This window comes from Kryptolebias marmoratus, linkage group LG15, assembly GCF_001649575.2.
Source record: "Kryptolebias marmoratus isolate JLee-2015 linkage group LG15, ASM164957v2, whole genome shotgun sequence".
Taxonomy (NCBI): Eukaryota; Metazoa; Chordata; class Actinopteri; order Cyprinodontiformes; family Rivulidae; genus Kryptolebias; species Kryptolebias marmoratus.
The window spans coordinates 7,067,885-7,081,258 of record NC_051444.1 but is presented as its reverse complement, the minus strand read 5'-3'; the positions used below and the strand labels follow the sequence as shown (position 1 = coordinate 7,081,258).

General features: G+C 38.3%; 1 protein-coding gene across 2 annotated transcripts in view; it reads left to right on the top strand.

Annotated features, from left to right (window-relative positions):
• The window catches only part of stk33 (serine/threonine kinase 33), an 18,246-nt gene extending 8,349 nt beyond the window's left edge, over nucleotides 1–9,897 (top strand). The window contains exons 3-14 of one of the 2 annotated variants that reach the window (XM_025002511.2): nucleotides 422–482; nucleotides 593–706; nucleotides 827–931; nucleotides 1,072–1,210; nucleotides 3,877–3,959; nucleotides 4,568–4,655; nucleotides 5,137–5,212; nucleotides 5,287–5,399; nucleotides 5,495–5,580; nucleotides 5,663–5,735; nucleotides 6,818–6,972; nucleotides 7,914–9,897. In XM_025002511.2, the coding sequence (XP_024858279.1) occupies nucleotides 422–482; nucleotides 593–706; nucleotides 827–931; nucleotides 1,072–1,210; nucleotides 3,877–3,959; nucleotides 4,568–4,655; nucleotides 5,137–5,212; nucleotides 5,287–5,399; nucleotides 5,495–5,580; nucleotides 5,663–5,735; nucleotides 6,818–6,972; nucleotides 7,914–8,171 (1,351 nt within the window). In that variant the 3' untranslated portion in view covers nucleotides 8,172–9,897. The remainder of the gene's footprint in view (nucleotides 1–421; nucleotides 483–592; nucleotides 707–826; nucleotides 932–1,071; nucleotides 1,211–3,876; nucleotides 3,960–4,567; nucleotides 4,656–5,136; nucleotides 5,213–5,286; nucleotides 5,400–5,494; nucleotides 5,581–5,662; nucleotides 5,736–6,817; nucleotides 6,973–7,913) is intronic. The other variant, XM_017441020.3, reaches the window with a different exon arrangement.
• Nucleotides 9,898–13,374: the final 3,477 nt, after the last annotated feature.

Sequence of the window (13,374 nt, the reverse complement as noted above, 5' to 3'; positions counted from 1 at the left end):
TTTTTACCATGCCAATGGTATTAGCACCCTTTGCTGCAAATCAATATGAAAATCCAATTTGGCTCACCTGTTGCAAATCACACATGAAGATCACTTGTGATGGACTGCCTCCACACATATGACATGAATTAACCAATGAATGATCATGAAGATATTCACTCAGCTATGCAAATCATGAAGGGGTGCCAATAATGGTGAGCAGGACTGTATGTGCACCAGAAGAGGTTCAAGCTCTACCTTTCTACTGCATAGCCCCCTTTCTTTAGGGAATTTGACTGCTTTCTTTGCAAAATCCAAAGCAAGCCAGTGCTCAGTCTTGCATGAACACAGATAATAATCAAGTTAATTAGACCTGAGATTGAACGAACTGCAGCAGCAACTTAATCATTTGTGAGTTGATTAAAAATACTATATTCCACAGCTCCGGAGACCAGTTTTATTCTTCCAGAAAACTTCAAATTAGGATGCATTTCAGAATTCAGGTGTAAGAGTTTAATATTTTTGAAAAGTGAAAAGATCCTACGGTTTTAGCTCCGTGTTATTTATTTCTTAATTTATCACTTTTTTTTTTCTTTTTTGTGAAATCACACAGGAAATTTATGAGTTTGGGAGGAAATTGGGCCAAGGTAGCTATGGAGCGGTTTACGAAGCCACCCACATTGAGACACAGACAAAATGGGCTATTAAGGAGGTTTACAAACCAGCGGTGAGTGAATTTAAAATCCCGTCGGGAGGCCTGTCTTTTTTAGGTAATAAAAAAGTTGCACTAATAAAAGAAGTTCATGTAAGAAGATAAACAATTGCTCCTAACTTTCTTTCCCATCAGGCAGGAACTTCGAAGGTTGCCATGGTGGAAAACGAAATAATAGTTCTCAGATCAGTGAATCATGCTCACATAATATATCTTGAGGCAATCTACACATCACCCTTGGTAAGCACTGCATACACATTTAAAAAATTGGACCTAAGTGTTGCGCATGGAACATTTAATGACATCTCTCACAACTATATCCCTGCTGAAATATCACTGATGAGCTCATAAATTGTCTGTATTTCTCCTGATGTTTCTAGATGATTTATTTGGTCACTGAACTGTGTGAAGGAGGTGACCTGAAGCAGCTGCTGCAGCAAAAAAACGTCTTCACTGAGGATGAGACAAGAAAAATTATATTTTGTCTAGCTGACGCAGTAGCTTACCTTCATAAAAGTGGTAATGTATTTGAACAAACTGATGGTAACAGTGTTAAATGTTATTTTGTATATAGCACCTGAGCCACAGCTGTCACGTCGAATATGGAGCACGTAGTGCTGTAACACCGTCACACGTAATTCAGGAATCTAGTGTAGGTCTGTCTGAGTGTTAATCTTTTCTCTCAACAGCTGCTCACTTTATTCACTTCAAACTTTACAAGCCTATTCAAAATTACTCTGCCAAATCGGTTGGTTCTTGGGTTTCGGATTAAGAGTTTTGTCTTAAATAATATCACAGCAATAGATTGCATAAACATGATGTGATTCAGAAGCACTGGTACATTCAGGCTTTGACACTTTCCAGCACAAGCATGTTGTTGGTCTATAAGAATCACAACGGTGAGAACGCAGACACAGGGATCACAGTGTACAATCCTGTTTCAGAACGTTCCATTTTATCGTTCAGCATCCTCTTTGGTTAGTTTTACATTTGCTTTTTAGGCTCACTTTATGCGCTTTGTGTTTTACAGAAATACACAACTGAATCATAAAGCACTTAAACACTGCAGTTCTGTTCAGTAGCGTTATATACAGTGCCTATAAATAATATTCATCCCTGTGTATGTTTTAAGCTTTTATTGTGGTCATAAATCAGTCATGGTCAATTTAAACTGGCATTCTTTACAAAAATAAAAATAAATAGTGAAATCAAATTTCTTCAGAGTAATACCAATTAAATAAAAATATGGTAGACCGGTAAACAGAGAGCTTTCCTTGCAGCTCAGCTCCTTCTTCACCACAATTGACCAGTACAGAGTACACAATACCTCAGACCCCTGACGGTTTGCCAGAAACTTTTTGGAGCCAATCAGGATTCTCTATCCAAGGCTTCCTCCTCAAACTCCAAGCCTTTGCTTTGGTGAGGGCTACAGCCATGGCTGCAGCCTGCTTGGCCTGCTGGTATCTCTCAACTGCCTCTGGAATCCTATCAGCTAACAAGGACTGATAGGACACCTTCAGCTTGAGTGTCCACCACTGGGCTTGAGAATGGCCACCTTGAGAGGCCACAGCTCAGACCAGCAGCCTCGACACTAGAGGTGTGGAACATGACCCCCCCGTCTCAGCTGGGACGCAGCTGAAGCTCTGCCGGAGGTGGAAGTTAAAGGTCCTTCTGATGGGTTCTTCAGCTGGGCATTCCCAGCAAGCTGTCACTACATTTTTGGTAGACCCAAACAAGTAGTTTTTTTTTAGGGAAGAAAGCCACTAAATTAAACTGAAACATGCTCTAATTTCTCAAAAACAAAAGAAGACCTTTAGCAGGACCAGACAGGAAGGCCAGCAACTTTCCTCGGCCAGAAGTGGGGGTGAGAGGACAGCTGCAAGGATGCAAACATTTCTGAGAAAATCTTTGGTTATTACAACTGGTTAATAACACATTTACAACAAGCTAGGGAGCAAAACTGATTAATGGGTGTTCCTGGCTTTTCCTCACCTTTGCAGAGAATAATAGAACTTATACAGAGTTGTAGCTTTAACTAAGGTAATTTCAAGCTCCTTTTGTTGAACAGTCAATGATGAAAGTTTTGCAGCTTAAAGTTCAGGTTTACTCTGATTATTAAAATTAGCTGTCAGCCAGAACTGGGCACATCCAAGACTTCTTACCTGCACTTTGGATTTGCACTTTTATTCTAAAACCCACTTTTCATTAGTAACAATGAAAAGAAAAGCCATTTTTCCACTGCAGGAACTTTGAACGAGCACAAGGTAATCCAAATAATTACAGAAACTGTCTCCCAGTTGCTGCTTTCACTCTTTCATTTTCCTATTTGTGATGTGGGATTCTTTGGACTCGTGTTGACACAGGCGCTTTCTTTTCACCTGAAAACAGTTCTAAAACAAACTTATTTACTTATGCACTGTAGTATTACCTCCAGAGCGCAGATCTAACATGTTTATTGTACTTATTAACAGACTGTATAATAGTTTCACCTCTAAACATAGAACTGAGTTTATTTGCCTGAAAACAGCAGAGAGAATGAACGACAAAAGACTTAAGTTTCTGGGCTAGATATAAATAAAAAATGAACCTTTTCTGAAGTCTGTTTTGTACAAAGTTGGTCAAGTTTACCTTCCACACACCATCAGCGCTGTGGTATTCTATAACTGGATGCTTCAAACGCTGCTGTAGAAACAACTCCCCGGCACAAATTGTATTTTTCCGCCCCAGTCATTCTATAGATCTTTTTAAACATGCCCCTTTACTTTAGTCTACGGTAAGGGTGGTAAACAGATCGTCATGTGTATAAAATGTACTTGATATTGATGTCTTTCAAATCATTTCACACCTTTTTCAGTAGTTAAGATAAGTAAACAAAAGCAGCTTAATTAAGGGTGAAAGAAAAGAGCTGTTCCAGCAAGAACATAAAACTTTGTTGTCATTATGAACATGATTGTTGATTTACTGAAGATTCCCAAGCTCTGTAATTACTCAGTGTTCATTATAAAAAGCAATTGCTATTCTAAAAATGCCAATATAAATATTGATTAGAACACCTAATTTTGTACAGTTAACTGCCACCATTAAGTATTTGAAATCACAATGGCTGAATTTTATATATATATATATATATAAATTCCTTTTCACAACCAAATATTTTTCTACTTTTTCTTTTTTCTTTTAAACAGGTATAATACACCGGGACTTGAAACTTGAAAATATTCTTGTGAAGAATTGTCTTGATGAAGATGATGGCAGGTTTGATATCAAGGTAAGATCAGGACACAAAGTAAAACATTTCATCACCCAGGTTCTTTGCCAGACTCAGCATCATTTGGACACTTTATCTTAGCTTGTCAGTCATTAGTAAAGGCTTTAAATGTTGCCTCTTCACCTCAAATAAATCCGATCTTTCTTTACATTTGCAACTACTAAAGTGCTTTTAAACGGTTTATCTTCTGAGCTCAACATGTGAACTGACAACAAGTAAGCTATTCCTGATACCTGGTATGTTAACCAAGTGAAAGTTAGTTTATGATATAAATATTGCTCTTTGTGAATTTTCATTTTTTATGTACACAAACTCAAACACAACTACATGTTGTAGGTGTTGTCAAAAATATGCCTTAATTGTTTTTTATTCAGACATTATAGTCAATGTAACTGTAGCATTTTTTTATTCAAATAGCTAAATCTTGGTTACCTAGTTGTTGTAGAACCTTTCCTTTTATAGTATCTTGTTAGTATTCTGCTAATATATTTGTAGCGTTATAAACAGTATATGTTGGTGGTTTTTGATGGTGTGCTGTAGGACTGTAGGCAGCTGACCTGTCTTCATATTTATTTGTTATTCACATTTTAATGCTGTTCTACCATTAGGTAGCAGACTTTGGGATGTCAGTGAAGACCAGTGGCGTAGGGATTGAAAACATACAGACGGAGGCCTGCGGGACGCTCATCTACATGGGTATGTCATCCGTATGACCCATTTTACTGGAAGTGAGTAGACAACTCAAACAACCACGGGTTCAGAATGATCTGTTTACACCAGAGGCTTTAGACTTTTATCTTTTATTCAAGGGTACCTGTTTTTTTGTTTAACCAACCCAGTTCTTGTGTTTTTATTTCCAAATTGAGGGACTTGTGCTGTGGGAGTTATGTGCTTAAAGTTAACTTCTTTAATTGATGCCTACACCTTTTCAAGCTTTAATGTCATATTTCCACAATATTTAGTACTTGGCTCCTTCACGTCATGTACAATATTTCTGAGTGTGCTGACAAAACATGATCCCAAAATTATAGTTTCTGCATAAAATCATATATACATAAAAGACTCAGAAGCAAAACATGTATAAAAACTAGTTTTCATCAGTACTTTGATGCCCCCATGTTTTTGTGTCAAAGTAAGCCATGCATTGTTCTTTTTGTGTGTCATATGTACATTTCAGCTCCTGAAATGATGAGTGGCCGTGGTTATAGCCACTGGTGTGATAATTGGAGTATTGGAGTCATTATGTATATGCTGTAAGTAGACATACATTTGATTTTGTCTTTCACATGTATGCTTACTTGCTGAGCTACAGTATGTCTCCCTGTAGGCTGTGTGGAAAACCTCCCTTTTTTTCCAAAACTAAGGAAAGACTACTAAGGAAGATCATGACCAAGGAAGTTCAGTTTGATCAACCCATCTGGGAAAATGTCAGTGATGCAGGTGAAAGTTTATCTTCAGTCCTACTTTTAAAAAATGCAAAACATTGAGTTGAGATTTTAACTAACTCACTGATTGGCTCAAGTTTGTCTCAACAGCAAAATATCTGTTGACTCGCCTTCTGAAGCCAAATCCTGCATACCGCATGCCTGCTCCTCTACTGCTGGAGAATCCCTGGATTCAGGTGAGGCATCAAATTCTCTATCTGCATTCAGAAATTGACGTGAGTTACAGAAAGAGCTCTAATGGGAGGCTTTGTCCAACAGGGAGACACTAGAGTGCCTTCTGGCCCGTCCAATGCGTTGGAGATGATGCATCACTACATGGAGCACAAAGAGAGTAATAGCTAAGCTCAAATCTGAAATCTTTGGAACAAATAGTCAAAGAGTTACAGTAACTGGCAACATGAAGTTTTAGGACTACAGCTCCGGTTAGCTGCAGTTTATTATACTTTGAATGGGTAAAGTATTATAATTGAGGTGTCCTGAAACATACGTTTAACAAACACCAAGCAGCTAATCAGAAACAAAAACTCTCAAGGAACTGCTGGAAATTAGTATTGAACCCAAAGTTTTTTATTAATGTAATAATTAAAGTCAGTGACCGAATAAAAGATTTCTGAAAAATACATCAAAGGAAAAAAATACTTTTTAAGTATTTATGCAAGCCTAATGTTTTTTTTTTTTTTTTTTTTAGCACTGAGTGAGAAACAAAAAAGGGACACCTCGCTAGTCTCAAACCAAAAAGGTTTTAATGTCTTTTTTTTAGGGCTGCAGATTTTCCCAGTCATCCTTTGGAGTGGGCAGGTCACGCAAATTCAAAGGTTTTATAAATACCCAGACTTTTAAAACTTTATTAAAACTCTAATTTATCATGAGCTCATTTAAAAGAAGATGGAGTGTTTCATGGTAACTGTTTTCTCTATTTGTTATTAAAAGTAATTCAATTTATTACAAAATAGTACTTCACAGGAATGGTAGAGTTCCATCTGAGGTCTAGAGGACAGACTTTACAAGGTAATTAGTTGGAGGGTTTCTGTGCAAAGAGTTTTCTTTTTTTTGCCTTTTGTTCGAGCACTTAGAACAAACATCACAATATGTTTAAAACACAGGAAATAGAACAATTACTCTTGCTTCCCAAATGAGTGTTACACAGTAGTAACCATTCAGGTTGCCCCAAATGAGCTTTTTTCTTTCTTTGGTTGTTTAAAAACAAAATTATAAACAGAATAATAATGCAGGCCTAAGTACAGGAGAAAAATGTTCATGTGTAATTAATTTGGTCATCATTATTGTTTTCCAAAATATTCACCAAAACATTAACAGTTCTTTGCTCTTATAGGTACAGTACAGTGTTAGTTTATCATATAGTACAGCTGAGTGAGGCAGCTTCATGCTGGTGTTTAAAATCGTTCTCAACAGAAACTGTGGAGGAATCTTCCCTCGTCTCTTTTGAGGACACACTGGAGCCGTTCCTGGCCTTATTGACTCCTTCATCAAAAACAAACAGCAGCGGTGCTGAGCTCAGTCCTGAAGGAGACAGCAGCTCCTGTACACCTTCCACCGCCAACAGAACGGTACTGGATGTTTGTTCAGTTTAACATTTGGTCCTCACAATCAGCTGCCTGGCATTTTTAAATTTAGGACTCCTGAGAATCTTCTAATCTGTTTGAGTGCTGAATGTGTTTAAGTAAGATAAGCTATAGCTTGTTTTTTTCTGCAAACATATTACTCACTCTGTGTGGTAATAGTTATTGATTGTAAAATTTTAATTATCCATTACCTGGATGAATTGGCACTTTCAGCAAACTTATAATTACTGTATTGTAAAATATTATTACCTAAAGAGCTCAGGTTGCATTCTACGATCAGCTGAATGTGTTTATATTTACTTCAGTGTGAGTATTTGTATTGAACAATTTGGGAGTAAATCTGATCAAAGTTTTAAATTATCTTTTTTTCATGCCAAAAAAAGCCTGATGTAAATAGTCCTGATCATTTTAATCTCAGTGTTGAAGAGGCATACAAAGGATAAAAAAAGTAAATATTTTCCTTTAATGTTCACTGTAAGAGCCAAAATAGCTTTAGCCCTTTTAATTAAGTAAGATTATTGATACCAGGTAAAGAATAATATCTTTTTTATTATTTTGGTTTTCTATTATCATGGAATAATGATCAACAAGAGTGGTTCAAGTCATCAACCCAACACTGACACAACAACACTTCACAGATTTATTTAACTGTCTACAACTGGATTTATCATTTTTAGGAGTTTGGATATCTTAAATGCAAGGGTTTTGATTTCAAACTGCAAATTTCTAATATACCTTGTGGATTTTAAACTGTTTTTTGGGGGGCCTTTGTTCCATCATACTGCCTGTTTTTCTGTCTACCACTAGGTGGTGCCAGATTTTCCTCCTAAAGAGCGTGTTAGTAAAAGTGCTGTCATGCAGCTGTTATAAATGAATGTTGTAGTTAACTCGGTTATGTAAGATGAATCTGAATCTCATTCCTGCAGTCCCACGTTGGAGGGAAACATCCAGTACAGCTGCGTGCAAAACAGCGCAGACCTCAGGACAAGAAGGACCTCCGTACAGGACAGAAACCGACCTCTGACTTAAGTAAGGCAGAGGAGGAGAGACATTCCTCCAGCAGCCGAGAAGGACTGTCCTCTGCAAACCTGCAGCTACTTCAGAGTCCAGTTATCAATCAGAACAACACAAAGAAGAAAAAGAAACAAAAGAACCATACGACACAAAAAAATGTGAGAAAGTAAAAACCAAACTAGAGATGGCGTTAAAGTTGGCATGGAGAATACGTGCATAGTATTTTGTCATTCTTTTGAATGAGTACAGTAAAGTGCTTTTTTTTTGTTTGTTTTTTCACTAAAAGGCTGAATGTACCGACTGTTCAGCCTTAATTGTGCTGGCCAGAGACTAAGCAGCAGCTGCAGTGTCAAATAAATGAGCCACATAAGTAAATGTGAAAGTAGTAAAAAAAAGACCAAAACCTCTGCACCTGGCAGGGTTCATCCTGAGCAGCACCGCTTTGTGCCAAACCAAAAGGCCTCAGTCTGAGCTGCAGCCAGGCGTTTTTAAAAAGAACCCCTCAGTAAAAGTTTGTCGGAGAATACTGTTGCTTTTTATCCGACGTTTAAGATCTATTTAGTGTGAATAAACAGCCAAAAACTCATTCCTTCATAAAGTGTTAGTCATCTACTTATTACAAGCCACAAATCCTGTTATTATTTAATGTTATCTCCTTATTTATATTTGTAGTTAAACTACGCTTTACATGTTTGTTTCTTTTTTAATTGTTCCCCACTTATTGATACATAGATAAAAATAAAATTAAAAAAAATTAACGTGCCAAATGTAAAACAAACGTAAAAGTAAATCTGTTGCATTTACTGAATTTAATGATAAACTTACAAGCTTTTTCTTTTGTTTTGTCATTGTATTCATAACTGCACAGATTAAATACAGAGAATACAAAAGATTATTTTGGATATCATTCACAAAAACCAACGTGAGCAGAAGGGATTTTCTCTTCTTGGCTCTGACCTCTCAATTCCAAAACGTTGTATATGCAGTAACTGCACCCACTCGGTGTCAAAACAGAAAGACTGTCACACAGGCTGGTTCCGCTCCGTCTAAATGCAGAGGATTGGGACCGAGGGCAGCCGCGGGTCTAATCTCGTTTGGAGGCCATTGAAAGCAGCAGGAGCTACTTTGAGGGCACTGCCATTCAAGCACAGGTTTTTTTTTCTTCTTTTCCGCTGTAGAGAGAATAATCCCCAGCATAGATACAACATTAAAGTATCCAAGCATAACACACAGAGGGTGAATTTCAAATTCACCCATTTGCATCTTGAAGTGAATGAGTGCCAACAATGGGGCCCATGTTCGTGCACAGGCTTTGTGTTTTAGTGCTCATGTGAGAATGTAGTCTGCTTTTTTCTTTTTTTTTAAATGTTTGTGTTTTGTAAAACAGAGTTCGTGAGAGTGTACTAATGACACGGGCTATCTCAGATTAAAGCTGCTTGCCAAAAGAGACCATTACTCTAATGCAGCACTGTTTAACTGTGGTTTACTCAGACTGCTATAAACAGCAGATGGAGCTGTAGTTAGTTGTTGAATTCATTTTCAGGAGTTAATCTGAGAGGAGGGAGCTGTACCTAAAGCTACCTAATTCTGAGCATGAGGATGTGTAATTAGAATTGAGTGCTTGAGCCACTGCCCATTAAAAACTGTGATTTCCATGTAATCTGTCTCTAATTAATATGTTGTATGCTTACACCTCAATGGACCATTCAGTTAAAATAAATCAATCAAACATGGTTCCTTTTAAGTGCTGTCTTGTAATTTTTTAAATAACTTGGGAAATAAAATTAAAAAAAACAAACAAACACATGCACACGACAATAATTTTAAGATAAATCCCCTTTAAGACTTCCACACTAGATTTGCATAAAGCCTATTTATAAAACATTGTCTTAGGCAAATTTTTTCCAAACAGAAATAGGACTTTTGCATATATTTCTCATTGTCTTACACCATATTTGTAATTAATTATTGGAAAACAAATGCAAAATATGACCTCCGGGATATATTAGTAACGGTTGTGAATGGTTTAGAGCTGAAGATATTCCAGGAGACATATCAAGAAAAATGTGAACGTATCTGTGTTTTCCTATATATTCACAGCACGCAGTGAAGATGTAATAAACTTTCAGCTCATGTTGCAGCAAGCAAACATTAGTCTTCAGTTATTTGTTTATTTTGTGTGCCAGAACAACAGAGAGAAAAAGTCGGTGGTGGGGGGTGGGGGTGCAGATGAGAGGCTGCATGGTGGATAGGTTAAGGGGCGTGAATTTGGGGACAAAGCATGGAGGCAAAGGAAATTAGAAAATTCCTCGGGATGGAACGAGGGATGCGATTACCCCCCACTCAACCTCATCCCCACCCACCTACTTTCACCCCTCCCCCTTTCCCTCCAGCCCTGCTCCAGATGGAGGTAAGGGTGGGTGGGATGATGGGCAGAAAGGATTAAAACTCTGCAGCCTCATTTTGGAGCCTGAAGAGAGTGTCACTCTGGCAAAGGTGGGGTGCAAAGAAGCACTTGTGGTGAGGGTTGTGGGCCGTGTGGAGTGGGCGCGCCCTGGCTAATCTCAAAAAAGACAAGGATGCTTCCCTTTTCTTGCATCCCCCCCTTTTTACTGCTTCATGTTCCTTTATCCACTGAGGAGTGGGCTGTTTGAAGGGGGGTGAGGGGAGGCTGCATCTCAATAACCTTAATAGAGCTCTCTTTAATTAATCAGCTCATCTGCAGAGGCCCGATACCTGCAGCTGACCCCCTCCCCACCATCCTCTGCCCTCACCCCAACACAACATCCTCTCACTGCCACTGTGACATTGTGGTAATGAGCCAACACAGCTACAATGTCATGGAAATGTTGCAGAGACGTTATCTGTGGGTGCTCAGCACACATCCTGATGTTCCTGATCCCCTTCAGTGTTTGCATTGTGTGCAGAGATGTGTGTGTGTGTTGCACCACTCTAGTCCCCCCCCCCCACTCACACACAAATAAAAAATAACAGACTCACATGGCCATGATCCATTATACCCCATGATGCCTCTATTTCCAAAGAAAAAAAAAACAGGGAGGGGCTGGGTTCACGTCAAGTAAACATTTGAAACAGATGGCAATTTCAAAGCAAGCCTCATCAATCTTTGTTGACACTACCCCTTTTTTAAAACTACTCTTATTTAGGATATTTGCAATTATAATTCATACTGTAAGCTCATTTGAATATCAAATTAATTACTGAACACACTGGAGTAAATACCTCTTTTATAAGTCCTTGTTAAAAGTGAAAAGTTCTTGACTACGGTTGGATGGTGTGTTAATTTACAGTGATATCTAATCCCAAGTTACTTCACATAAAAGGCATTACTATACATATTTTAATGGGGAGGTGGTTGTTTTCCAAGCAATTTTCTGCTAGAGTACATTTTTAATTTATTCATATTTAATTTATTGGTCTCTGCATACCCGCTCAGTAAAACTAATCAACACCATGTATGGCCCCTCTTAAAGGCATGTCTGCGTTTGGCAGGCAGACAGGCAGCCTCTGCATTAGGATAAGCTCTCCTCACTTGTGCACAAAGCTGGGTGAAATGCCCCACATTCAGTCAAGCAGGAGGATGCCACCTCCAAGGAGACTCTTCAGTTCCCACAACCTTTTAATCAAAAGGAAAAAAGGGGTGGAAAATGAAAAATGTGCCCAGCCTTGAATGATCCAAAACACTGCAATTTCTGTGGATAGTGACTGTCGTTACTGCTGTCAGAATGCAGTTCACTGGGGACAATGCTTTTCCCTTTTTTCCTACTACTCCTTGCCCTCATACTCATCTGCCCTTGAATTGGTTTTATGGAGGTTTGGCAGTCATTTAGCACAGTATGACCAGAGTTCTTATCACCTGACTCCACTCCAAACCGACCCACTGACACACACCTTAAGGAGGGATCTGCACAACCTTACACATGGAAATGATTTCAATTAATTACCATTTTCCTTTTGACAAAGCAGACAGGAGGTGGGTTTATCAAGTGTGGACAACAGGAGCGTTTCTCTGGAGTAATGTGCACCGCGTTTAACAAGAAGCGGAAAGGTCATTTGACACATTTCTGCCAAAATGAATAAATTTATTTCAAGCACTTAATTCTGTATAGCCACCTCATTGATGTGTGGCTCAGCAGTGCTCTGAGAGGGTGCATTACCACGAGTGGAGGCTTAGCTTCCTCCCATCAGCAAGTTGGTGACCACAGGTCTGTGCGAGATCCAATCACTTCCTCTATCATATAGGAAAATCGCCCCCATCACCTTTCAGCGTAATTGGAACATTCATTACGGTCGAGTAAAAATGCAGGTCGCCATTAGATGAGCAATTTAAAAGTGGGCTTCTGGAGAATGAGAGACTTGGGGGGTCATAATACAGGGTCATAGTCAAGCAAATAATGGGAATTGGTCCCATGAGGTCGAGAAAACCACAAAGCTCTTGGTCACGCACCAAAATACAACTCAGTAAGGAGGGGAGAATTCAGACAGAAAATAAAATGCCCCCTGTGGCCTTTCAACATTACAGTAATTACAATGAGAAAAGTGGACTTTAATTTGTTGCTATAAACATTCTCTAATCTGATAAATGTGAGGAGGTTGTGAATCTAAACGCGATAACTTTTTCTTATGTTGATCATAAAGCTTTTATTAATGATGCAGTGGTAAAATTTTATTGTATGTTGCTTTATTTCAGAGTAAATGCACACGGTATGGAACAGTTCAAAGAAAATTGTTCTTTATCAATTGAGTCCTATTGATGTTTAAAGGTACTCATTGCAAAATATGACATAAAGCATAATAAAGGTTATCCTGAGCCATCTCTAATGGTGCAGTTTGAAAGAATTTACTCCAATAGTTTATCAGAGATATTGATATTCTGAGATGTGGCTCGATACTGAATGTAAACAAAATACTCTGAATCTGCCAAAAACCACATTTAAGCAGAGTCACATGACTGACCTACATTAGGCTGTGTAAGTAAATATATACGGCAGAAGAGTGCAATCCTGGAGAATATGTTTAAGTGAAAATGTAAGCGTGAGTCTGCTGCCAAAGGCGAAAGAAAAAAGGAAAATATAGGAAGACAATTGTTAAGAACAAATATTGGGGATAAAAAAGGTGGTAGAGCTCCTAAAGACAGAGCTCGGCTCCTCACTTTATGAAGTTTTTTGTCCATTCTTCATGACTTTTCATTGAGTACATTTAAGAGAAGTTCTACAGTTTCAGTGATGTTGCTCTCAGCTGCCAGTAGAGGCCTCACTCCAGCTGGATCTTCTTCCATTTTGATTTTACATTTACATGCTGCTTTTGTTTGGAGTGTTTTACATTTCTCTGTAGGGAAACATTTCACTGTAA